Source organism: Heteronotia binoei, chromosome 9 (genome assembly GCF_032191835.1).
Source record: "Heteronotia binoei isolate CCM8104 ecotype False Entrance Well chromosome 9, APGP_CSIRO_Hbin_v1, whole genome shotgun sequence".
Classification (NCBI taxonomy): Eukaryota; Metazoa; Chordata; class Lepidosauria; order Squamata; family Gekkonidae; genus Heteronotia; species Heteronotia binoei.
Window position 1 is genome coordinate 74,800,359 of NC_083231.1, and position 25,348 is coordinate 74,825,706.

The window sequence follows — 25,348 nt, forward strand, 5'->3', positions numbered from 1 at the left end:
AATCAGCCGATTCGGAATGACGAGCTTTTTTGGGCGCCGAATCCGTGGATTCAAGATGGCGCGATTTCTTCGAAGCCTTATGGCCAGTATCGGCGTGCTTCGATGATTTCTTCTCGGACTTGTGCTTCTGTTTAGAGAGAGACACGTCCGTAGAGGCCGAATCTCTCGCTTGTTGTTGGGGAGGCGGCGAGTCCGACGCGGGCATAGCCCTCAGGGACAACTCAATTAGGAAACTCCGGAGCCTGGCTGCACGGTTCTTACGGGCCTGCTTGCCGAAGTTCGCACAGTGAGGGCAGGAGTCGACTCGGTGGGCTTCCCCCAGGCAAAATAGGCAGTGGCTGTGGCCGTCTGAGGAGGGGATTTTGGTCCCACAGCGCGTGCACTTTTTAAAGGTAACTTTCCCTTCCATGCGCTCCGGACAAGGGAGGGGAGGGAGAAAAGGGGAAAGATAGCGCAGAGACGGGCCTTTAAAAAAAAAAAAAAAATTACGGGACGAAAAGGGAATATAAGAAGAGGAAGAATACGATACCAGTGAAGGTGAAGAGAAGGAACGCAAAGGATGAGGTAATAGACGAGCTAAGGAGGAACGCAGCGAGGAGGGTGTTGTCCGGGCGGCAGTAGGGAAGAAACTGAGTGGAATGGGCACTCTCCCCCCGCTCCAGGCATGCGCGGTCGCTGCCTGCTCCCCAGGGCGGGAGGAAAGCGCGCCAAAAGACGCTATAGGCGAGTTATTGGAGCTCCGAGGTATGGATCCGTTGCCTGCGGCAAGACCCATGTGTGGGACTGCACAGAGACCACGAAGAAGATCAGCTGCAGGTACTGGCACCCTACAAAATATTTAATTACTAACAATAATATAAGCATATTGCAGCATAATTCAACAGCAAAACACCTAGAATGTGCTGTGTATCTCACATGAGAATTTTGCATTGAACACTCCCCATAGCTGGAAGATATATTATCACCTCTGCCTTATTACTCAACAGCTCACCTTTTGTTTCCTATTTACAAGCATGGTATTTTTAACATGAATATGGTACTTCCAAATTTGTTTCCAAAGTAGGTTACATTAAAATTAAAAATATCTATTGTAATAATACAATGACAAAACCTTAGAATGTGCAGATTAGCAGCAAGACAAAACTTCAGTCCTGTTTTACTTGTATGGCTCAGAAGAAGGTTTTTGCTTGCCTCTGAAAAAAGACAATTGTAGGGGTCAAGTCTTATGTCTGATAGTTGAGGCAATTCCAAATGATCGGCAATTTCTGTAAAAAGGAAAATGTTTTCACTTACTGTGAACTTCTGCTTTTGGTAGTATATAGAGGGCCTTCTGAGCCCTCTATATATAGAGCACTGCCATGAGGCTTTCATCCCATAATTGCTTTGTCACCACATCTACAGCAAGTAGGGAAGGATCTCTCTATGAGGTCTTCATCCCTGAGTGCTTCATAGCTACATTTCACCTGTGTAGCCCTCATCTGTGAGCTTTTTGTACTATACCAGCCACAGCAGGGAGGAAATTGTACCTCAGGAAAACACAAAGCGTTAGTGCTTTGTTGCTCAACATTTATAGCTCAGACAGGGAGGGGAGTTCATCTTGGTGAGGCCTTTTCCCCCAAAAAAACAGCAAACCTGTTGGTGGCTGTAGCAAATACAAAGGGAGAGGGACCTGAACTTGTCCTGCAGTATCAAAAGTGAAGCCTTCACCTATAGTCTCCTATTTAGACAGGGGCAGTCCAGTGAAGAACATCCAACTATCTGGAGTCACTCAAAGCCTAAGTAACTTGCTTGTCACCAGAGGAGGTGAACTCCATAGAAATACAACCAGCCCCAGAACTACCACCAGAGAATGCCCTACTCCTGATAGATACTAAACTTGCATCCAGTAAGGACATTATCTTGAAGAGGACATCAATGGCAGATCATGAAGCAGGCACAGGGTGTTTCATGAGGAACAAGGTGCTTCATGAGACACACTTGCAACAAGTAGATAATTTCTTGAGCTATTATTCTGTTAAGCAGTGGTCATTTTGTAGAAAAATAGGTGGTGGAGCTCATCCAGGGATTGTTATGCAGCTGCAATACTATTCAATGGACAAGGAGGTGGAACTCTCAGGAGGAGGTGGAACTCAGAAAGGTTCAGGAGCTGTGCTCCTGTGAGCTCCCACTGAATCTGAGGCCTGCTGTCAAGCATCTTTTGATTGTGAGGGGGGTTTCAAATGTGTGCCAAGCTTCAGAACTTGCCATTAATCTAAAAACAACATTTTAAATTTTTGTGTTTTGGTTTTTTGGTGTTTGCTTCCAAAAACACACCATTTAAAACATGTACTACAGAAATTATAACTATAAATTCTTTTACAGTGATCATGATATTTTAGTAGAGTTGCATAAAAAAGGTTATTCTCAGTCATTGGTACTTTAAGTTTTGAGATTTTTACCATGAAGTAACCATATTGTTTTACAATTAATATGAATTCTCTTATCACTGTGTTGCATATACAGCACAAATATAAATTGCCAGCATTAACATCATTTGCACATGTTGTCTCTCTGCAATCTAGAATACACAATGAAGACACAGCATGGTAATTGTTTAGGAATAGGGAAAGATCCTCTTTCGTTGGATTTTCACATTGTTACTTCAGTCATAGCTGCATGCTGAGAAATCCACAGTTTGTTATTCCCAGAAAAGCAGTTTTTCATGCCATGTCATGAAAATCCTTTAAAGCTCTAAAATTCAAAATGCCGCTTTTGATCTGTTTTGAGGAAGGAGAGGAATTTACTCTTTGTCAAAGTCAGACAGTTCCTCAGTGAACACACCCATGCACACAACAGTGCTGTCTGGATTTATGTTCTCCCACAACTTTTTTTGTATTTCCCCCAGTCAAATCATACAATTGCATCTAGAAAGTTAACTGCAGGTTTCTTATAGGGCTTCCAAGCCTCCTGCTATTGCCCTAGTTGCCCTAGCAGCCCCACTTACCTGCCGCCACTCAGAGCAGCAAGAGGAGGGGGGAATGTCTCTGTTGGCTGTGCCATTATGTCACTTCGAAGGAAAACCATAGGGTAGCTCTACCAATCACTGGGAAGTTTATAATTTCACCTTTTAAGTTTCCAGCAATTTCTAGCGCTACCATTTGTTTCTTGTGGGTTTCCCTGGACGTAATGAAGTAATGCAGCCAACACTTCCCCCCACCCCGTGTCCAAACCTTCCTGCCAGTTGCCAGGTGCAGCAACCGTTTTGTTTTTTTAAAGTTCTCACAGAAACATTATATTCTTGATTAAGGAGCATGGTGGTGTTTTGAATTTTGAATGCCTTTGTACTTCAAAATGCATGAGAAGACATTATCTAAAGTTTAGAAGGTTAATACTTAATGGAAATTATTCTTAGGCCACTAGATGATTTATTTTATTCCTGTACCTTGACATCTAAGATTTACACTTGTTAAGTTTGGGCATTTTACTGTGTAAATATGTTTTGCCCTATATACTAAGAATCAACATACTTGTACCTTTTAAAGTTCTATTTCTGTATTCATTTCATAGGGAAATGAGGGAAGCAACCTTGAACATATCAGCTTTCTTTTGGCCAGTAGTCAGTGCAAGAGACACTGAATTAATGTAATGAGTTTCTTTGATCCTTTTTCATAGAAGTGAGCTGAGTCACCAGAAAATCCACTCACAGGAGTTACTGTGCCAGCTGGAAAGAGCAAATGAAAAGATCATAGAGGTAAGAGAATGAACTTCATTCAAATGCCATGCTTCAAAAACATGCACAACTTAAGCAATCTCACTTGAACCATATTTGTATGAATCATTGGTTCATTTATTGCAAGGAAGATTGCTTACAATAAGTTCTCAGCTAGAAATGCCTATCCTGTTTCTGATGTGTGTGTAAAACAAATGCTAGAAACAGTCCTTTCTCCTCACTCTTACAACAGAAATATTTATCTTTAGTTAGCTAATTTGGGGCAATGATTTGAAAACTGGTTAGAAGTTGGCTGTGATGCAATTTAGATTATACTTCTAGCTGTAGAAACTCAATATATGTTTCATCCATTGTCCATTTAAAATAAGAGACTTCTTTGTTTCAGTTGCATCTAGTCTTTAAAAATAAAATAAATTGACCTCATTTATCAGATGTTTCTCCACATGCAAGAAAAACAAAGGAACTGAATATCCTTATTCAGCAATAGACTTGCTGTCTGCTTGCTTCAAAAGTGGGATAGACTATTTGGATTAGTCCATAATAGTGTCTAAGAAAGGAGGTTTCAAGAACTATTCCTTCTTTCTGTTGTTTGTGTATCACACATATGAGAGCCCAAAGAATATTGTTTAACTTGGGTTACCCCTGATGTATGAATGCAGACAGATTCTTAGCTGAAGTCAGGGCTATAGTTAGTGGGAGGTGCAGACAGTGGCACCCCCTATAGAATCCTCAGCACCCCGTTACAGGAATCACTTCGGGCTGGCATGGCTTGTCACGGCACAAACTCTCCCTTGCTAGCCAGGGGAGCAGGAGGGGAGAGTAGTAGCTACTTACTTAAACTCTTTAATTTAAATTTAATTAGCGCCCCCTCCCGGAAGTTGGTGCCCCCTGACAAATAAATTCCTGGCTACAGAGCTGCCTGAAGTAATGCCCTGCATTTGCATTCATATATCATAGGTCAGTGGTCCCCAACCTTCATGGTACCAGGGACCGGCACCAGGGCTGGCCTGCCCACCGCAGCCCCAGGGCCGGCAGCGTGGGGGCACCGAATTTCCCCTGCCCCATGGCGCTGCATGGCTTTGCCACCCCCCCCCCCCGGTGCTGTGCAGCCTTGCCGCCCTGCCCCCCTCCCCTTGCTGCCCACCCCTTGCAGCACCTCTGCAGCGGCGGGCAACCCACTGAAGCAGCCCGGCGGAGTTTAGCTCCATCATCCCCCACCCTGCGTGACGAAGCTCGGTCCCCCCTCCTGCCGCCTTCCCTCTCTCCTCGGCACTGCCTCCGTCATCGCTCTCCTCCCTCAGATCGAGCAGAGCAGAGTCGAAACTGGGCTTTACCAGTTTTGATGGGGCCAGCACGCCATCTAACACTTCGAAGTACGCACAAGAGAATGCCTCTCCCCCCTCACTTCCGGTTCCAGGAAGGAGGGAGAAGCATTTTCTCACGTGTACTTCAAAGTGTTAGTGCACTGGCCCCATCGAAACTGGTAAGGCCCAGTTTCAGCGCGGCTCAGCTCGGCGCAATCGGAGGGAGGGGGGAGGGAGGGAAACGATGGAGCGCCACGCTGCATTGCAGCACCGGGGAGAAAGGGAGGGCAGCGGCAGGGGGGTGACGAAGGTAAACTCTGTGGTGGGGGGAGCCGCCAGGCTTCACGGCCCACTTGCAGACACCCGCAGCCCAGTAGCGGCCCAGGGGTTGGGGACCCTTGTCATAGGTAACCAGAGTTAATTTTTAACCACCATTCTGCCGTCACATTCCATTTGAAAAGGCAGAAGGGATGAATGAAGGCATAGGAGCCAGGTTAGTATGTGAGCATAGCCCAAGCCACATTCATACATGTTATTTGATCATAGTTAAACTTGGGTACTTGAATGCAGCTTTGGTGGTGATTTCAAAACTGCAGGGCTTTTTTTGTAGCAGAAACTGCTTTGTATATTAGGCCACACACCCCTGATGTAGCCAATCCTCCAAGAGCTTCCAGGGCTGTGGCCTAATATGCAAAGGAGTTCCTGCTACAAAAAAACCCCTGCAATACTGTATGATTGTGATGTTCTTTCAACCAGGTCCAAGTACCTGCCTTTTCTCTTCCAAGGGCTGGCTGATAGAAGCACTACAGCAGGGGTGTCAAACATGCTGCCCAGGGACCAAATCAGGCCCCCAGAGGGCTCCTACCAGGCCTCCCGAGCAACTGGCTGTCATTTGCTTCCTTCTCCATATCTCTTGCTTCCTTCTGCATAACACTTAATTTGCAAGGCTTGCTCAATCACACAGGAACTACAGAGCAAAACCTCTATTTTCTCCATTAGCTGAAGAAGAAGGGAAAGCAGAGCTTGTTTTTCCAGGCTCTCTCAATCGCACAGCAGAGCTATTGAGCCAAGCATCTCTTCCTTCTATTGGCTGAGGCTCCCCACCCCCCATCACCTGGGGAAGGATGGAAAGAGCCAGAGCTTCCTTTGCCCAGTTCCCTGGATCCCATGAGAGAAATACAAAGAAAGTACCTTTAAGACCTTTATAAAGTTTATATCTCTGTTACCTAATCTTAAATAGGTACACACATGGCCTGGCCCGACATGACCTGGCCCAACCCAACATGGTCAGGCCCAACAAGGTCTCATTTATGTCAGATCTGGCCCTCCTAACAAATGAGTTTGACACCCCTGCACTACAGCAAAACTGTGCCCCCCCCCCCGAGCTTCTCTACCAGCCATATGAAAAGTTCACATTTGTATTTGTAGTATACCAAAATTGTCATCAACAAAATGAAAGCTGGAAATTCCTTTCAAGGACAACAGTGTGCTTAGCAGTCTGTCTTGTCTTCCTTTGGTGCATAGCTCTGTATTTGGCATTGATTAACTTTCTCTTTTTCAAAGCTTGCTTTTTGCAATATGTATGATCTGATAACAGAATCTTACATTTGTAATGAGCTGTTTCATTTATACAGAATGAAAAATTAATGATGGAACATCAAGAAAAAGTCAACAGACTTCAAAGACGGCTAAGCCAGGCAGAAGAGAGGGCAGCTACAGCATCTCAACAGGTATCTAAATGTGTATCAGGAAACGCCCTCATTACAGCTGTATAATCAGAAATCCTTAGAAATGACAATTTTGCCTTTTTATCTTTCTTTTGCTGAAAGCTAGGAAATATGGTTCTCAGAATGAAGAGTTAGTTATTGGAACTATTATTCTAACAAATAGAGTTATAAATTATGTAAACCAGACACTGAATTCATTGATGGCTTCTTCAGCATAACCAGCCATTTAAATCAAAGGTGTTGAACTTGTTAGGAGAGGTGGATCGGAAATAAATGTTACTTTGTTGGGCCAGGCCATGTGTGCCTTAAAATGTAACATGAGGTACCGGAGATAGAAACCTTATAAAGGTTATTTCAGATGCCAAATGGCAATAGCAGGCTTGATTGGATTAGGTGTGATATACAGAGGGGTAGCAGAAATGGAGATACTACCAGCACTGGTAATGGGACAGAAAACCTAGGTCTCAATTCCATCGAGGATTCAGTCCAGGAGGATGCAAATAATAAAAGGACATAAGTCTGATATTAGAAACCACATTTACTTGTTGACCTAAGAGTAGCAGTGCTGTTACAAAGAAATTTCAAAGGGAAATTAGAGAGACTGCTGATTGACCATACATCCTCCTGGACTGAATGGAGAGCTAGTTTTCCTGCTTTATTACCAGTATGTGCTATTATCATTTGGCAACTGAAATCACTCCACTCTCCAAGATATTAGGACTTATCCAAGTGTTCTAATTTCCAATCAGGGTCTTTTTGAAAGAAAATAAATCCAAATAACAGAGAAATCAATCTTTTTTTAAAAAAAAAAAATCAGAATAAACTAAAATAATTTCAATGTAAATTTTGTCAGAAGAATCCACCCACCCTGTGAAATGTGCTTGCACACAAAAGTTTATACCTGGAATAAAATGTTAAATGTTACTGGTCTTAACTCTTTACTCCTCCTCCCCAAAAGAGGAGAAACATTATGCAAGAGAGAGGGGCTTCTTTGTATCTCTCCTACATGAAGCAGCCATGGAGCTCTATGTATGTGTGAGAGGGAGGGAGGCAAAAGGCAGAGAGCCACTGAGGGAAAAGCAAGCTAGCTGCCATGCAACTGCAGTAGCAGTCTTGGAAAAGGAAGCAAAAGTTGCTTGTGTGCCAGATCTGAGCCCTGCAGGGGCCGGATCCAATCTGTGGGCCATATATTTGACACCCTGATTTAAATCTGATATAGGAGATGTTGAAAAGCAGTGTCTCTGAAGCCTAAGAAAAAATGCACTGCTAAACATTTATCATTAATCTACAGGGCCCCATTTATTCTTTGCTGCTACTGGGCTAATAAGAATTTGCTGGATTTTAGGGTGCAGTTTTGTTGAATGCCTTTCTGATTTTGAGGTGGTAAACTATCAAAAATGTCATGATCATTTGGGAGTTCCTTGTTAGATCATAGGAATAGTAATAAAATACTCCATTTCACTGTACTTCAGGTTGTACCATAATCCAATTAGTTTAAAGATCCCCACTGAAGAAACTAATTGCTGTTTTGTTTTAATTACAGCTCAGTACAATTAACATGCAGAGAAAAAAAGCTGCCTCCTTGATAGAGTTGGAAAACATTTAAACATGATGTACTTCTCTTTTGTACAATTCCCAAGTTAAGGCTGTTGAAGAAGAATAGCGTTGGAACATTAAGACCTATCATGCACAAAGTGTTCAAGTTTTTGGAGCAATTTTATGTTGCTTGAATTTGGAAAGACAGAGATTATGGCTGCTTCACACACAACCCCTCCCTGCAGAAATTCACAATGAATTATACAAAGCCAGAAAGGAAGCTGGCTTCTCTTTCTCAGCGTATGAAACTAAACATGTCATTGCATAATGTTTTCTCTTCCTTACTTTTAAAGTGGTAAGTCAGAATACTTGCTGCTGGACTGAAAGCTTTTTTATTGTACAACTGGCTTGTCTGTTTCACATAATTTGTCAACTATAAATTATGGTGTCTTTTAAACTGATTTTGTCTATATGTGTATTATTTAATGTGGAAAAAATATTAAGCTAGTAACATGACGTGTGTCATTCTGCCACTTGCAACACTGCTGCTTCTCAGTCTTATTTTTTCTTTGACAGAGCTGAATTACTGAAACTAGTATAACAAATTCTGACCTATTCCCAGTCACAACAGATTCTTACAGAAGGTTTGACTTTGATTATACCAGCTGCTAATTGCTTACTAGGCACACTGCAACCCACAAACTGCAGGCAGAGCTCAGCTGGATGAATATAGCTTTCCTGATTCTGGCTGTAGCCATCTGGATGGTCTAAGAATCTGCTTCTGGTGGTGAGAAGATTCAGTATGTGGATATTTGCCCTCCCCATTTGACCAAAAGCACTCACTTAAGGGCAAGTCTGGATCCAAAGTGTCAAAAAGCACAGATGTCAGCCCACACCTCTAAGTGTATTGCAAAATGTACAGCATTTATTCACATACAGACAAAGGCACAATTCTACTAAATATTTTAACAAAAAATACAGCCATCTTCAACTAGGTCTTTATAAATACTTCAAAAGGGGGAGGAAAATAAATACAGGATTGGGCCATGTAATATAAAATAGTCATCTCTACATATATTTTATATCTGATTCTATCTGTTTTGTCATGCACCTGTTTGTTTTCATATTTGAGCAAATGGACACCAAAGCTAGGCACATAGTGAAAAATCCTCTGTACAAGGTTTTACAAATGTAATGATGGATTTTTTTCAAAATTTTAAAATAATTAAGATTTGTACACGAGACAAGTATAATTTCTTTTCATATTGGTGTATGCCCAGAACCTAACAGACAACATTCCAGTCAACATTATAGAAGTGTTTCAGTCTACATGTTAATGTAGTACACACCAGTTATAATCAAATAGATTGTTTGGGAACTCTGCATAAGGAAAAGGTGAAGCTTATCAAGAAATCATCAATTATTTCCATATCAACAAAACAAACGCAGTGATAAAGATTACTGCTTTATTTATGATCCTTCACTTGTTGAGTACGAAATATGGCATGAAACTAACTTATACAGCTGGTTGTACTGATACTTTACCCTACTTTTGCAGTTAGAGGATGGGGGGAAAGCACTATTTTTTTCTTTTCATTTTTTTTTTAATTTTTGGTTCAGCATTATTCAAAATATCACAAAGCTTATGAACCTAAACATGGTGGGGAGCAAAACAGATAAGGCATTCTTTCTGCACAAATGCTAGCATTCCTAATAGTGCAAATGTTATCTGATACTTCTTTCAAAATTGGTCATAACATTGATTAATGTTTCAAATAGAATCAAATTTATTTTATTCCTCCTTATGGCTTGATGAACAACTCCCTACAGGGCAGTCCAATTGATAATCTCTTATTCAACCCTCACCTGAAACAAACTCTATGGGAAAAGTAAATTTATTTCACATATCCCTCTTGTCTTATATCTAACAAGAATATTGCTACTTTTTAAGCAGCAAACCTGGTCAACAAACTGCAAGGTATGAGTAGTCTTGATCTGAAGCATACCAATATTTTCCTTCTCCATCAAAATCCTGAAGTGATTAGAGCCTGTTCAGCCTGATTCAAAGGACTGCACTGAAAATACAGAGTTCAGCAAGTGAGCCACTCCATTCACTTTTGCTGGGACTTTCCCATCCAATGACATACATGCAATAGCTCCTGCCTGTAAAGACTGCGCATATGCTGAAGTCCCAGCATGCGCACAGCAGCTACTGGGCAAGGGTTATTACACAGACATTCAAAACTTTTAGTTTCCTGTTTATTAAACACTTTGTCATGGCATCCAATAGTTCCTGTACTCAGAATTACAAGTGTGCATTTCATTTATCTGAGCCAACTCCCCCCCCCCCCCCAAAAAAAACCTTACAGTATTTGGGGGGTATTTTTTCAGCTGGGGTATTTATCTGGTTATCCGACATGGCCGAGGCCTGAAAAATAAAATAAAAAATTGGGATTTTTCAGGGACACTATCACTTGTGTTTAAACAGGTTGCAGTCCCTTACAGGTGAAGCTGTGGCTTGGAGAAAGCATTTAAAGGAAGCGCAAGCCCTTTAAGTGCCTTCAAAGTTCAGCCGCAGCTTCCAAAAGGCATTTAAAGGAGCCATGTTCCCATTGAATGCCTTTCCCCCCTACACTGGAAACAATGGAGGATGGGGGCACTTTCTTCTGGAGGCCAAAGAATTAGATCCCCTGGTTCAATCTTTTTGAAATGTGGGATTTTTTTTTTAAAGAGAGGCACCAGCTATGTTGCAAATCTGGTGTCTCTACCTCAAAAAAACACCCCCCTCCCCTCCTGATTTTCTATTATACCCTATGGAGACCAGTCTATAATGGCCCCCACAGGGTATAACGAAGCTGAAAAAAAACTGTCTATCCCAAATATTTACTGAATTCTAATACCATACCAGTATATCAGGGAATATCAGGAAATACTGGTATATTTCAGGTTCAATATACTCAAACAAAAAAAAAAAACTTTCTTTTTGCATACCCCTGCTCAGAATAAGAAGTCCATCATGGTTTCTTGCTCTTGCTTGGAGGGCAAGAGCTAACCATAGCTTGACAGCATTATTTGGACATCAGGACAAACAATACCTAGTGCTAAATAGGAAAACAAACAGGAGGGGAGAAAAATGAAGGTTGCAGGATCCTATTGCTCATTTCTAAACCATGGTTTGGAAGGTTGTCTGAACTGAACCTTAGCTGTATTTAGGTTTATCACCTCTGTTCCAACAGCAAATGAGATTAAATACTGAGAGGCATGTTCACACATATTATGATTACTGTGGAATTGCTGCTAAGTATATTATTTGCAAGTTCACACATTACATTTCTCAACTCTGAGAAACTCAGGAGTATATGTATCGAGGAAAAATGTATTGTGTTAACTGCCTCAGTTATAGATTATTATTGACCATTTGGGGACTTGCATAGCAAGATGGACTATCAGCAATCCAGTTCTCAGCTGAAACCCCTGGAAGACTTGAGTCAAATTGCAAGGTTTCAATATTTTTAATAGAGTCATAAATATACTTCTCATCAGAGAAGGGGTTAGAAAGAAAATAGTGTTAAGAGACTGAATAATGACGTTATAATGGATTGGGAGGAGGGATACTCATAACTTTTCAATAATCTGATCCTTAAACTTTCATGTGACCTGGGTTATGTCTGATTTTATAGCCAAGTTGTGTTCTAAAGCTTACAGCAGCCTAAAACTACCTGTTATTATGCTATTATAAATGCACTCCCTTGGGTACAGAAAATAGAATCTTAAGGATCTGTTCATCTTATTGCTGATGGCTTATTCTCTCTAGTTATTGCAATGTTTTTGAAATTATGTAATCAGAACACAAGCGCCTTCTTGTTCATATCCAATTCATACCCATGAAGTCATGTTGTTAAACTGGCTTAAATGTAAAGCGCTACCGCATTTTATTGCCTTTCCATTTTTTCAAAAATATATATTTATTACATCCTTCTCTTTTATTTAAAGTAACCCTTGTGTGTCAGAAACTTGCATATCCAACACATACCATTAGTGCACATTGGGAAAGGCTACTGACCAGTGCCTTTTAGAAATTTGGGCATAACTTCATGACAAAATTTCAACCCGTTAACCTGTCATGGATTTTCCCAAGGAAGCATGAGAGTTGTAGTTTGGGAGGAGCTGATAATTAATGCATTGCCAAAAACCCTTGTCACCTATTTTAGAACTACAATTCCCATGATTCTTGAGTGGAGAAGGGAACAGAACCACAACAGCGAAGCCTATTTATATTTGTAGTACAAACATACCCACAGCCTTTCCCATTTGAACTGCTGTCATATTCCAAGCTGGGAAGGTGCTGGGGCAGGCAGGAGGGGACAGCAGATTAAAAACCTTCTCAGAATAAAATAATGTATTTTTAAGACGTTTTTGCTCACCCAGTTAGGGGAGCTGAGTTATTTTCATCCACTTTCAGTCTGGGTCCCTTCTGCATAGCACTACCTGCTACTATTTTTTTTACTGTAGGGCAGCTTTAATCTATCCTTTCAGTTTTCTTTAGTAGTCATGATAAACCTTTTCTTACCTGTTTGATGGGCTACATATGAAAAACCTTCTGCCAGTTACAAAGATTTTCAGCCGCCTACATCCCTTGAATTCTAAAGCAATGATAACAAAAACTGCAGCCTACTAGGATTCAGTCCTAGCGCAACTTGACAAAAGTGACAATTTAGAGTGGGTTAAGCAGTGCACGATGGTAATAACCACCTTATTTAATTCATCATACATTTTATTTACTAACAGCTTGTGCTTTTCAGGGACATAAGAGGAAAAACCTCAGTGCTATCCATCTCAACTATCCCCTCCCACCCAAAATCTACCCCCTTGCTATTAAGCATTCAGTTTTTTTAAGTGTTCAACCTATTGATCTAGTAAGAGTAGCAAGGTCATTCCCCCAATGATTTCTGCAGGACAGCTGCAAATAAAGGAGGTTCAAACCTCACAAAAATTGGGACAGGCAGAGGGCAAACCCTTTAGTGTCAAGTACATGTAAATATGTTTCTGCTGTGGGGGGGGGGGGAGGACATTAGTTTGCAGTTTGATTCTGTAGCCATATCTGAAAGAACCCTCCTCTTTGTCACAGCAATAAATAATGCAGAGTGGATTTTTTTTTCAGGCTGGAAACATCACCGCCCTCCAGTGCTACTACTGTGTTTCACTCTCCAGTCAGGAGGCAAGGATGCTTCGCCTAATAATGTCTGTCCTCCTAGCAATAGTGCTGTTTGAACCAAGCCTTTGCTGCCGGCATTTGTTCTCAGCCACTTCAGTTTCTGAATCACTCATTTCAGCATCAGGGGCATACCCGTCATTCTCACTGTCCACCTTTAGGTTTGTTTTTGCCCTGTCCTTCGGTGAAACGCGACCCAAGCCCGAGTAATGGTAGTTAGAGTTTTGTCGGCATGTCTCCTCCTGCCCCTCCCCCTGCGGTTGCCTCTCTCCTTTCTTTGGAATTCGGAATCCTCCCCAATTTTTCACAGGGCTTCTTGGTGTCGTAGGCACTTTTACTGGAGTCGGGTGATAGTTTATTTTGCAAAAGGATCCATTGTATTTAGGCACCATTTCTCTCCTGGTTCCAGGCGCTGACCTCCCACTTGGGTGGTTCACAGCCTTTTTATTTTCCAGTTGTCTCTGAGACAGTTCATTAGATCTCAGTGGTTTGGGGATGTGTTTGGAAGGTTTCTCCTTCAGTCCTACCTTCATCACATCACAGTGGGAATGATTGTCTCTTCTCTTCCTGTGGTCTGCTGTAACAACCCCATTCTTCTGTTGTGCTGATCCAATTTGTGCTTCTGCTAAGGTCTTTTCAAAACTGAAAAAGCTAGCTGGAGTTGCAAGGTCTTCCCTTTGGCTGGGCTGCTTCAGCAGAGGTTTGTCATCATGCCTCATTCGTTCTCTCTTCTGTGTCTTTTTCAATGAATGACTAAAAGACATGCCCATTTGTTTCCTAAAGAAAGCTGAATGCCACTTCAGATCCTCTATCTTAGGTGCATCTGGTCCTGACGGTGAACTATTGAAGAGCACCATATTTTCCATACTAGAAAAGGAGGAGGGCATACCTGGAAAGACACAAGAATAAGTTGATGGTTACCCAGAAGCTAATTGCATCCAGCTTAAAAATTTCACATCTTATACTACCTTTTACAAAATTATGGGTTAGCAAAAGAGTTCCCAACAAGGTGCCCGCATGCCCCTGACACCTTTCCTGGTGCCCACCAAAAGTTTTTAGAAACTAGGTAGGGCTTCTGCCCAGCAAGGCTTGCGATTGACCACTGGATACTTGTTTGGCTCTCCAAGGTTTTTAAAACATCACTTTGGCAGCAGCTGCCACAAAAGCACAAGATCTTTACTGTGTGACTGATGGTAAGCTGTGGCATTCATTATGTCTCTGGTTCTGCCTCCTGAGGAAGCCATGTTATTTATTTATATTTTCTATTTATAACCCGCCCTCCCCTCAAGGGCTCAGGGCAGGTAACAGCAAGCAACAAATATGCAAATTAAAATTAATTCATGTAATAAAATAGTGTAACACTCTAAAAACAGGCTTAAATTCCACAGATGACGGTATCCAATTTTATCTACTCTCCCATTTTATCCTTCACAGTTGGCATAGACAGATGACAATTCAACAAATCACTTTCAACAGGGCTGCTGCAGCAGAGAGCCCAGGTATAGATGAATGTCCACCGCCTCATTCAAAGGCCTGGTCGAACAGCTCTGTCTTACAGGCCCTGCAGAACTAGCTGGTTCTGACTCCTGAGGAAGTCATTTCGTGGCTGCACCCACCACACTATGCCTTTGTACAGACATATCTCTGTATTGGAATATCTGTTCATAATACATATAATCACTGAACACTGCTAAAATCCAACAGGCACATATCAACAGTATTGGAATGGGCAGAAATATTCTTATGCTCAACCCATGGGGGGGGGGGATCAGGGACGGGCAGAGATGATTAGTCTAAGTTGACTGACAATAATCAGACTGGCATCTATGTGTAGCCTGTAAGCAAGCTATGCGCTTCTCATGTTAATTACAGTGGAATAAAAGTCTATGAGAGACCTACTCAATGAAATAATTATTTTTAAATCCTACTGATTTCTGCTGGACAGAGCAAAACAGCAAGTTTAGTTTTAGCGAAATAAATGGAGGCATCTTTATGCTGCAATTATTATGAGTAGATATGTTTTAGAAAACAAAGTGAATCGTTTAGGTCCAGAAATTCCCTTTGCCAAATATATAAACTTCAGAACTCACCCCCCTGCAAAAAAAAAGGGGGGGGGGGTGATCCTGAGCTCCATCTGGTCCTGCTCCATGTTCCCCCATCTTCTGATGATGGTGGGGGGGAGGCTTCATCTTTTATGGAGCCTCAACTTGCGGAGTGCTCTGCTACCTGTTCTTTGTGTTCTGAAAATATTTTTATTTAGCACTGATTATCTGATGCTACAGACTGATAGTCAAGTCTTTTGTTGCTTTACTGCTTTTGCTCATTATACAGTTTAACTTTTTTTATAGCAAGTTTTTAATTTTTTATGTAAGTCACCTTAGGAGCCAAGTATAGCTGTTATATGATATTAAATAAATAAATGTGTTCCCTTTGCTGTCCTAGATAGGCAAAGTAAACAAATACAGCTTTAGATGGCAGCTCTTGTTCTTTTCTTTTTTTCCAAAACAGATGTACTCTTATGCCCTGAGCATATCTAAACTGACCTTACTGCAACTTGCACAGAATCAGCTTTTGCTGGATGGAAAGCAATGCACGGTGTTAAGTCCGGCTTAATTCTAACGCAACACAACCTGCAACTGCAGCTGAACAATCCCATCATCTATGTATTTTAGCCTTAACAGACCTCCAGTTTCTTTTGCCTACCTAGGGTTTCAAAACCAGGGGCATGTCAAGTGCTTAGCAAGTGGAAGGCTGACGGGTCACTGCTTGTGCTAACAAGCTAAGAATGTGAAACAATGAACTGGCAACCTTCTCTTATGACTGTCTACACAACATAGAAATCAGGTTGGGAGGTTGACTAGGCACTTCATGGCTCAGCAGAGGCTAGATTGTTTTGCACAGAAAGCTAGAAGACGGATCTGCCATGTCAGTATAGCTTCACCAATGAAGGGATGTTTCAATAGCACCTCTGTTAACTACATGAGCTCCAGTATTTTATCATTTGGGTTTAAAGGCTGCCAAATCCAGGCAGATGATTAATGATTGAAATATGAAGGTCGTTCAGCTGTAGCATTTTTCTGCTGAATGGGTGCTAGTGTCTCTAAAGAATGTATAAGTTACAACTTGGCTATTTCTTCAGGGTTTATGCTTCTAAAGCACTTTCTGACTGGTGAGCCATATTAAAGAAAGGTCGTTGTTCCACTTAGTTGCTGATGGTCTCTGAAGCACTTGGCTTGTCAGCGCAAGACACTCAGTGTAAAGAATGTGATAAAAAGGCAGACTTTTCTAGTTCAATTCATTTGTAACATAACAGATCCATGAAGCTCAGTTTTCCCACAGTCTTTTCCTCCTTGGATGTTTGATGCATTTTGATTATGGCTGAAGAGTCAGGGTGTCAACCATTTGTAAGAGGCTGTGAAGAAGCCAGTAAGCACGGCTATATTGTTTATCTGATGACACTTACACCACTTAACTGTAGGAAGAAAAGAAGAAACCCTCTCCAGAATTAACATTACTAGAAAACAAATAAGTGGTACACTTTGCTTCATGATCCAGATCACAAAAAGAGGAAATAGATATATTATCCATGTGAAAACAAACATTGAATCATTACTCTATTTTTTTCCTTTTTGTCCAAAAGGAGTGAATTATTCGGTTTTACAAATGGAGATCATTCAGCTTTAGAAATTATGCCCCAAAAATGCGGCAGTCAAATTTCAGGGCTCTAGTTCATAGAATACTTTCCTTAGTGTTGTATTGCTAATGAAAGAAAATCCACCTTATGACCAAAACTAAAAAAAAAATGGCAGTTTTAAAAGTAAGCCAATGGAACAATCATTGTCTAAACTCATCTGTGAGGACAAGTGTACTTCTAATTATCTTATACTAATTTGACACCCAACCTACAAGTGGAAATGTACTGGACTTGCCACTAATATATATACTGGAGCAAATGCTGCCAACTGGAGCAAATGTTGCCATTAAAGTGTTTGATTTCAAAAGAACTTAGCTAAACTGGAGAAGTTCCTAAAAAAGGCAGTGCAATCCTGTGTACAGTTATTCCAGCCTGAGCGCATTAATCAATAGGCTTAGACTGGTGTGACCCTACACAGGATTGTACTGTAATGAATGAAGAAAGCTGCCTGCATTCCACAGGATATATGTTATCAGAGACTATATCAAACGTGTCAGAAACACCTGATGCTGCCGCCTACCATACTGTCTTTAAGGTGCCAGAACATTTCTTTTTCTCCAGGGCTTACAACAAAGGAGCTTTTATCTTTTCAACTCTACTGTGATCTGCTTCTGGTCAGAGGCCTGTTCTATGGATATTTTTAGGTAGCTCAGAAAGCAATTCTCAGCAGGCCCACTCAGAATCCTACTCAGGGCTATTCAATGGGCCTTACTCCCAGGAAACTGTCCTTAGGATTGCACTATTTGTATTGTTTTGTACTGTGTTTATAAGCCCTTGACTTTAATAACATGTTTTGTTTTCATATTTATATCCTTTAATGCTTTTATGGCATGGTTTTTACTTGTTAACCACCTCAAGCAGGACACTGAAGGGGCAGTGTACACATTTTTCCTAAATAAATAAAAATGTAAAAGTTCCAGGCTGTAATAAGTAGGATGCAAGTTAAAAGCAGAATCTACAAAGAATGGGAAAGGGATAAGAGTTAAAGTAAATAAGTAATAGAGGTTAAAATAATGGAGAAAAATAAATAGTGGAAACTGACACAGAATTCAGTCCTGTTCAGGGAATAAACAGCAAAAAATTGTATAGTTATACAAATAAAAGGCTACACAAACGCCAGAACACCAGCATATGTTCAGTAATTAGGGAAAGAAAGAAGGTTGTTCGTATCACACAAATATTTAATTATTATTTTGCACTTAGGTTTTTAGTAAAAGCTAGAGTTATCCAGGACTGGAGGGTAGGGTTAGTTGACAGGCTACATTTTCAGGAATGAATGCATCTGAGCTGAAGAAGGTGGTTAAAGCTTAATGAATTCAAGTTTCAATCAAGGAAGTGATAATCCCAAGCCAAAAATATTTAAAGAGATGGCAAAATTATATAACAGGTCTACCTAGCAATGCTTTTTAATGCACACCTGCTAAAACCATCCTCAGGACCTCAAATTCAGTTTTTATAAAGGCTGCTTACCTGTAACTGGTGTTTTTTGAGTGGTCATCTGTGCATCACACCCATGGGACCCTGTGTGCCTGCCCTAACTTGGTGAATTTTGCTAGCTCAGCAAGAATTTTACCCCTTTCCCTTGTGTCATGCGCAGGAACCACAACCATGCATGCTCACAGGGGCAGGGAGCAGACAACCTATCAGTTCCCTCTGACTGCTGTGCCATACCCAGAGTTAAGATTAATATAATCATGTTACTAATCCCTCTGGTCCCAGGCTGGAGATTCCTTGGAAGTAAGCCAGGGTAGCAGTGCCAAGAGCAGGAAAGCACCATACAAGTATTGAAGCTGGCGCTGATCCCAAGGTATCATCAGAAGAGCAGCAGGTGCTTAAAATTCAGCAGAAGATTCACAGTACGGCAAGCGACTTTCTCTGCAACTGGATGATCAATGCTGGAGAGCTTCAAAGGTCTTAAGAGAGCCATGATGTTCTCTCTGTCAGTACTGATCCTCAGCATCGATGGGTAACCTCTCTCTGCTTGATGGGTACACTCTCTGCTTGATGATCTTGTACGAGACAAGGGAGCGGAGTTTCGCTGTGAGGTTAATGCCACCTGCTTCCAAGTCCAATAGGGAGATGTGTCAGGTCAACTGTTGAAATTCTGACACCAGTGAGTTCACCTGGTGAATTGGTGAATTAAAAAGTTGTAGTGGTGGGATAGACAGTATCATCACCAGGTCCAGTGCTGACGGTCTCAGTAGAGCAGGGTGCTACAAGGCAGCCAAGTCATGTGAGAGGCTTGGACACCGAGTTTGAGCCTGTTTTAGGGGTCTCATGTGTCGCCTTAGATTGGCTCTCCTCCTCTCAGAGCTTCTTTGCCAGTGTCAAAGAGACCAATTTAGTCTTCAATGCCAATTTCTTCTACAACGATGGGCCTGTATCCGATGAGACCCTTTTTGATTACTGCCCTGGTGGTAGAGACCAAGCTGTCGATGCCTGTTTGGCAATGTCTATGGTGGACTGAGTGGAAGTTGCCATCTTAAAGAGTGTTAGGGCAGATTAGAACAGTACTGCCTGAAGCCTTGCTGCTCTGTTCTTCCTCATTTGTTTAGAAAATTCTGTGCAGTGGGTGCATGAGTCTGGCCTGTGTGTTTCCTCAGGGAACCAAAAGCAAAGCAAATGGCCATCCAGAGAGGTGAGCTTGTTTCTGTACTTGGAGCACCTTTTGAAGAAGCCCCAGTGGCTTTCCATAGACCAAAAAGGCAGGATATCCACACCTTGGTCCTGTAAGTATGCATAGTTAGGGTTCCTGTGCATGACACAGGGGAAGGACACAAGAAATCCTGCTGAACTTGCAAAATTCACTGATTGGAGTTAGTGTAGGCACACTTAATCCATGGTCACACAGAGACCATGAAGACGATTCAGAGCTTTTCAAATAATGAATATTTCTTAAGGCATTCTTCCCCCAGCCCATAGGTGGAAAGTGTAATACAGAGAAATAAGGAAATGTGGGGCAACTAATCTATTACAGTGCAGTGTAAAATTACAGAATTTATTTGATTTCTAGGCCCCATCTGCCTACATGTTTTCTCATGTAGTACTGGACGCAAAAAGAAATCAAACAGAACTCACCGGAAACTCTTTCACGTTCCACAAGATTTGTGTAGAGATTGAAAATCTGTTCCTGGACTTTGCAAACAGATCTTTTAATTTTTTCCCGCCGTGTCACCATATATGTAAGATTCCGTACCTAAAAATACACACATACAGCATGCACAGTGACTTTTTGTAAGAACAGGAACTTTCACACGCTCATAGACCTCTTTCCATGAGGGTTTCCCTATTCACTTTAAAGGAAGAAGACAGCTCTGCTTGAACAGGGGAATATATATTTGGAGATGCCCACTACAATGTAGGGAGGCCCACTCATTCATACGAAGTCTGGTTCCAGAGAACATGTGTAGACTCATGAATTGATGTTTGCAACTGCTCACCCCTTTACCCCTTACAGTGAACAGCTGCCTTACAACCTGTTCTTGGGTTAGCAAAATATGTGAGCTGTTCCTTCGCATAATGTCTCCACATTCAGTTAAACACAGTGGCAGAAAGGTTGGAATGAAAGTGTGTGTACAAGCCAGAAGAATTCTATCAGCAACTCCTTCCCTAATCACTTTGAGGAAACAGATCCAAGGCCCACAAGCCCACATTAAGGCAATGCTTTGTATCTCATCAGTTCCCCAGAACCAATAAAGTAACCATGAATCTGACTAAAGACTGTACCCTTGATCTGATAAGCAAAGCAATACCTTCCCTTCCACAGTTGCTTACCCTTTCTAAATCCTGCCGAAGATGGGTGAAAAGCTGTAGTCTCCTGAACAGAACATCCTGTTCCCGTTTGGCCAGATTGTCCTCCTCATCTTTCTTTGGGGTGATCAAAGGTTTGTTGAAGTTAGATTTCCTCTTCAGCTTCCAGTACTGATACAGGAATTCTACAGAGTCTTCTGGAAGCTGCAGAGCCTTGGCCACTTCTGAAGCATTGACAAAGGCATAGAACTCATCCTCCAGTTGTTGAAGCTTCTGCTTGCGAACACTCACCCTGTGGGCTTCCTCCTGGTTTTGATCCATGTTGTCAAATGGCTCAAGATGAGCAGGAGGAGAATTGTCCTGTGCTCCATTCTCATTCTCCTGGCTGATGAATTCACTTAGGTTTTCCTCATCTGGCTTCTTGGTGGAACTATGTTTTGGGCAGTATGACTTGAACTTAACTTCATCATTGTCAGCCAGAATGGTTTTCATTTCTAAGCCACGGTCAAATGCACAAGTGACGTGGAAAGCTGTGCGGCAGTTTTTCACAGAACACTGGAGAGAGAGATAAATTATAAACTTTAAATACTTAAACCTTCAATAGTTGATAACAAGAAACTGGGGAAAAAAATTTATGAGGTTCTTGGATTTTATGTATGATTATTAATCTTAAAGTGTTTACAGCATAGTATAATAAAGAAATATGAAATAGGCAGGATTCTAAGGCTTCGATCCAGCCAAACATTTCCACAAGCAGAAGATTTCCAGCCCTGGGCCTTGACTTTCTCATTTCCTTTCTGTTGATGTCCATGCCAGTTTGTGATAGTTTCCATTACAAAATCCTGGGGCAATAAGACCAACAAGACCTATAAGTAGACTGTACGTGAGCTCAATGAATCAGAGCACCTGTACAGGGATCATATCCATGTCTGGATAGGAAATCATCAAGAGCCTAATGGAAATTATGAAGGAAGAGCAGAGTGCAAATGAAACAAATACTTTAGAGTATCAGCATGTAGTGGCTAGAATCTCTCACTAGAATCTGGAAGAGCCAGATTCAAATCCCGATTCTGCCATGGAAGCTTGCTAGGTGACCCTGGGACAGTCATACATTCTCAGCCTGACCTATCTCACAAGGAGAAGGGGAGGGGATGTTGTAATACTTTGGCTCCCCAATGGAAAGAGAAGCTGAGTCTAAGTGAAGTAAATAAAGTAAGTCCTTTTCCGCACCTCAACTATGCCCCTCTTCACATTTCACCCAACTATTGCAGCTAACATAAAGCTAACATGAAACAAATGGCATGTTACATACTGCTTTGAAAGCATCAACTGAAAGGAAATTCCTTCACACACTTAGCACCTCTCTTCACTTTTTAGAGCTCTCCTCATCAAATCCAAGGAGGTTAAATTTAAAGCATAAATGAATGTCACTAACCTTAATAAGGATAGGGATATACCATACTTAACTCAAGTGCATCTAAATTGAGACAAACATGCAGTGCAAAAAGGTATTTATACAACCCACTGGTAAAGAAGCCAATTATCCTCCTCTGACGAGTTTCTCTATTCAGGTTGACTAAAAAGTCAGATGTCACATAAAAGTTCACGGCAGGGCTCCAAACTGCAGAGGTGCCCAATAAATGAGCTTGAATAAAATCAACTACACAATGGGACAGTATGAAAACTGGTGAAAGATGTATTGGTCTTTTAACTTCCTCAATAAAATAAGTCTGACAAAGCAGATAAACAGTGATCAAAGTGGGTGCCCCTCCATGTAATGAAATGTTACTTTGACTTTGGATTACATACAAGGTCGCATGGGCAAAAATGAAACCAGGTGAGTAAGAAAAGTAATCCCATGTCATCCACTTCCTCACGTATTGAAATTATTGGCAATAGCCCCTCAAATCATTGGAACACCAGCCTTCTCCTTAAGTTCCTACTAAAGCAGCTGTGTGGAATTTCACAATTCCCTAATCTACAAAAAAAAAAAAAAGTACCCTACCTTTCAACCTAAGCTTCCAAGACGCCAAAAAGAAAAAAAGTCACAGACCCAATGAACAGTGTTCATGTTATACTGTCTTTAGTGCAACAAAGAAAAACAGGTTGCTTATCTGTAACTGATGATCTTCGAGTGGTCATCTGTGCAGTCACACACGGGTTTTCTGCATGGAACGAACCCGACCTTGGAGAATTTAAAGCTAACCTAGGCGTTTATTTTGGTGCACATTCCCTCTCGCTCTGGGGAACAGGCATCCACTGCGCATGCCTGGAGCGAGGGGGAGGCGCTCCACCCACCCAGTTTCTTCAAGCCGTTGTATAGAGGAATCTTAAAAGGTAAGCATAGCATAAACCAGCAGCGGGGAAGGCTGGGCGGGCGTGTGTGACTGCACAGATGACCACTTAAAGATCATCAGTTATAGGTAAGCAACCTGTTTATCTTCATCGTGGTCTCTGTGCAGTCCCACACATGGGTGACTGGTAAGCTGAAGTGCATGGAGGTGGGTGCTGGTTCTGAAAAGAAACGGAATGGATTAAGTATGCATATAGACACCAAAATATTGTACTTACAGGAGAAGAGACTGTAGGCTTCAATCAAAGATAGAGCAAAGTACCGCTTGTCTGAAGGACACGTCTCGCCGAGCACAGACATCTAAGGCATAGTGCATGGCAAATGTCAATGTAGAAGACCAGACTGCAGCAGCACAGATGTCTTCCATCGGTACGCCCTTGGAAAAAGCTGAGGACGTAGAAAGAGCTCTAGTGGAATGGGCTCATAAATGTTTGGGTATAGGTTGTTTAGCTAGTTGTTAGCATAACGCAATAGCAGCCACAACCCACTTCAAGAGTCTCTGGGTAGAGATTCTTTGCCCTTGTTTAGGAGTTCCATAGGCTACAAAAAGTCTCGAATCCTTACGGAAAGGGCTTGTTCTATCAATATAGTAAGCAAGGGCCCGACGTACGTCAAGATTGTGTAAAGTTCGTTGGCCAGTGTCACTAGGTTTCTGAAAGAAAGAGGGCAGAGTGGTTGGTTTTCCCATATGGTAAGGTGAAACGACCTTTGGGAGGAAGGTTGGATCAGGACATAGAACTACTCTGTCATGGTGGAAGACAGTGTAAGGTGGGTCTGTCCGGAAAGCACAAACATCGCTAGCTCTTTTGCCAGATGTAAGTGCCACCAACAGCACTGTCTTCCATGATAAAAGATGCAGTGGGATAGATTCCATTGGTTCAAAGGGAGGTTTCATTAGTTGACTCAGAACAAGGGATAAGCCCCACGTAGGTTGCAATTGACGAATTGGGTGTCGTAGGTGTAGAATACCTTTGAGGAATGATTTTGCAGCAGGATGAGAAAACACCGTGTGTCCTTCAATATGTGGATGGAAGGCTGAAATAGCGGCCAAGTGAACTTTCAAAGAGGAATAGGCGAGGCCTCAGTTACAGAGAGATAAGGTGTATGACAGGATCTGAGCTATAGAGGATGATGTAGGTAAAAAATTGTGGTGGGCAGCATACTCAGCAAACCGCTTCCATTTCTGAGAATAAGACCTTCTGGTGGATGGTTTTCTGGCATTTAATAGGACGTGTCAGACTTCCGCAGGAAATTCTAAAAACTGATTCTCCATGCAGTCAGTCGCAGGAGCCCTGGATCGTGATGTAGGACCTTGCCGTTTTGTTGCGATAGGAGGTCCCGAGTTTGAGGGAAGTAGTGAAATACACTGTTGGAGATAAGGAAAAGTGTGGTGAACCATGGTTGACGAGGCCATCAGGGTGTGATTAGTATGCAGTTGGTCCGATCTGATTGGATCTTTTGAAGTGTTCTAGTTATTAGTGGAATGGGTGGAAAGAGGTGGTGAAGTGGCCCTTTCCATTGGTGGAGAAAGGCATCTCCCGCGGACTGAGTCGATGGGGAACCCCGCATGTAGAAGCGTGTGCATTGGGTATTGTCCAGGGAAGCAAACACATCTATGACCGGAACTCCGAACATTTTGAAGACTGGTTGGAGATAGCATTGTTTGAGCGTCCATTCGTGATCGTTCACGAGTTGGCGACTTAGTGTATCTGCTTGAGTATTTTGGATCCCAGGCAGACGCACAGCTGTCAGATGTATGTTGTGAGCAATGCTCCATTGCCAGAGAGCTAGAGCTCGTTTGCATAGACAGGTAGATGCAGTACCTCCTTGCCGGTTGATATAGAACACGGTCGCAACATTGTCTGATGTGACCTGAATGTGTAGACCGTGAAGAGATGGCAGAAATGACTTGAGTGCTCTGTGGACCACCAAGAGCTCCAAACAGTTGCTATGGAGAGATTTTTCGTAGGCTGTTCACTGCCCTTGCACCGTTAGTGTGTCGAAATGGGCTCCCCAACCCTATCTCGAAGCATCTGTTGTGACAATGGCTGATGGAGGTGGTC

The 25,348-nt window shown here is 42.0% G+C and overlaps 2 protein-coding genes across 6 annotated transcripts in view; one reads left to right on the forward strand and one right to left on the reverse strand.

The window, feature by feature from the left end:
- SCLT1 (sodium channel and clathrin linker 1) overlaps positions 1–8,737 on the forward strand; it is a 95,334-nt gene extending 86,597 nt beyond the window's left edge. For both annotated transcript variants that reach the window (XM_060246795.1, XM_060246796.1), the window contains 3 exons: positions 3,652–3,730; positions 6,648–6,743; positions 8,284–8,737. In XM_060246795.1, the coding sequence (XP_060102778.1) occupies positions 3,652–3,730; positions 6,648–6,743; positions 8,284–8,346 (238 nt within the window). In that variant the 3' untranslated portion in view covers positions 8,347–8,737. The remainder of the gene's footprint in view (positions 1–3,651; positions 3,731–6,647; positions 6,744–8,283) is intronic.
- A 3,520-nt stretch (positions 8,738–12,257) lies between these two features.
- JADE1 (jade family PHD finger 1) overlaps positions 12,258–25,348 on the reverse strand; it is a 108,892-nt gene continuing 95,801 nt past the window's right edge. For all 4 annotated transcript variants that reach the window (XM_060246792.1, XM_060246790.1, XM_060246791.1 and 1 more), the window contains 3 exons: positions 20,957–21,487; positions 20,261–20,378; positions 12,258–14,377 (listed from right to left, as the gene is read on the reverse strand). In XM_060246792.1, coding sequence (XP_060102775.1) covers positions 13,488–14,377; positions 20,261–20,378; positions 20,957–21,487 — 1,539 coding nt within the window. In that variant the 3' untranslated portion in view covers positions 12,258–13,487. The remainder of the gene's footprint in view (positions 14,378–20,260; positions 20,379–20,956; positions 21,488–25,348) is intronic.